This window comes from Cyprinodon variegatus, unplaced genomic scaffold (assembly GCF_000732505.1).
Source record: "Cyprinodon variegatus isolate N-32 unplaced genomic scaffold, C_variegatus-1.0 Scaffold5831, whole genome shotgun sequence".
Taxonomy (NCBI): Eukaryota; Metazoa; Chordata; class Actinopteri; order Cyprinodontiformes; family Cyprinodontidae; genus Cyprinodon; species Cyprinodon variegatus.
The window spans coordinates 1-1,625 of NW_015156284.1; the positions used below are offsets into that span (position 1 = coordinate 1).

Here is a 1,625-nt window from a genome sequence, read left to right on the forward strand (position 1 = left end):
AGATAGATAGATAGATAGATAGATAGATAGATAGATAGATGATAGATAGATAGATAGATAGATAGATAGATAGATAGATAGATAGATAGATAGATAGATAGATAGATAGATAGATAGATAGATGTTAAGAGTGTGAATACTTTGTTACACAGGATCAGGTTGGTTTGTATCAACAAACTTGTAAATTATTCATCTTTTTCTTTATTTAATGTCAATTAAAATCGTTTTACGGTCTGAAACATATGGGTTAGAAGAAATGAAACCAGATGAAAAGTTTTTCACATCTCTGTAAATGAAAGGTTCATGTTCCATTTGACTGGAACCAGGAAGCCAGACTCACTGCTTTAAAGTTGATGTTGACGGTCAGAAAATCCTTGATCGATGCATTAAAGCGGAATTGTCCAAAATTGAGAAGCAGCCAGCTTCTGTCGTCAGTGACGTTACCGGACTCGACACACGAGAGACCTTAAAGTCAAAGGATCAAATGTCTAGGATTACAATTGAGATTAGGCGTTTGAATGCCAGGCGGTGTTAATCCGGGATGATGTTGAGGTTACCTGAGGACTTCTGTCCTTCGAGATAGTCCAGGGTAAAATTCAGCACCAGCTGATTCTGTTCCTCTGAGAGCTGACCGATTATGTTGTCAAACCCTTTGACACTAAGAAGAAAGTCTCAATCATTAAGACTTCACCTTCCAGAACCTCTACTGTATTTGTTTTACTCACATCTCTTGATAGGAGCTACAGGTGATGTTCCTGGGAATGACCTCGAAGGTTCTAGAGTCAGCACTTGGGAGGAAGAGAGGAAGGTAATTCTGGAACCATAGCTGAAACCCTTCTGTCATCAGAAGGTAGAATTTGGGCTCCAGTGCTGTTAGCGTCATATTCAGGAGGATGTGGCGCACGTCTGTACTGAGAGAGGTCAGGTTTCGCTGCAGAGAGAGATGAGAGTCGGTCAGAAGATGCTTTAAGGAGGACAGTCATCAAAGCTGATCAGACGGAACACTACCTTCGCAGCGCCGATCACGAAGGAATGAAAGAAAGAGGCGAGGTTTTCTAAAGATGACGAATTAGTGAGCGTCTTGAAGACCAGAGTCACCACAGTCTCATTAGATATGGACTGAAGAATGAATTCAGCTTTCTGTTCTGGAGAAGAAGACTCCAATATACCTTCCTGAGGCAGAGAGGAGGACAAAGAGGTTGTTTTTGGCATTGTTGAAGTGCGAGTTGGTCACAGTTTCCAGCGTGGTGTAGAAACATGACTCACCAAAGAAATGTTAAAGAACCGAAAGTCAGCGAGCGTCAAGAAGCGGGAAAAGGGTCCCAGGTTCACCCGAATCCATTCGGCATCCATCTGATTTTCCGGCCTGCAAACTAAAAACATTACAGAATGTAAATGTTGTAACCCGTTGCCTTTGGCTTGCTGTTAAATCCAGAATAGAATTTAAAATCCTTCTTCTTGCATATAAAGCCTTAAATGGCCAAGCTCCATCTGATATCAGAGCTCTGATTGTTCCTTATGTTCCTAACAGAGCACTTCGCTCTCAATCTGCAGGTTCCTAGAATTTCTAAAAGTAGAATGGGAGGCAGATCTTTTAGTTATCAGGCTCCTCTCCTGTGGAACCA

General features: G+C 41.6%; 1 protein-coding gene across 1 annotated transcript; it reads right to left on the bottom strand.

The window, feature by feature from the left end:
- Positions 1-340: 340 nt before the first annotated feature.
- LOC107081507 lies at positions 341-1,353 on the bottom strand (the record flags this gene model as incomplete). Its single annotated transcript, XM_015369672.1, has 5 exons — positions 1,267-1,353; positions 1,009-1,173; positions 726-931; positions 558-658; positions 341-465 (listed from the first exon to the last, which is right to left on the bottom strand). Coding segments are annotated over exons 1-5 (684 nt in total), but the record flags the coding sequence as incomplete, so codon positions are not given.
- Between the last annotated feature and the right edge of the window lie 272 nt (positions 1,354-1,625).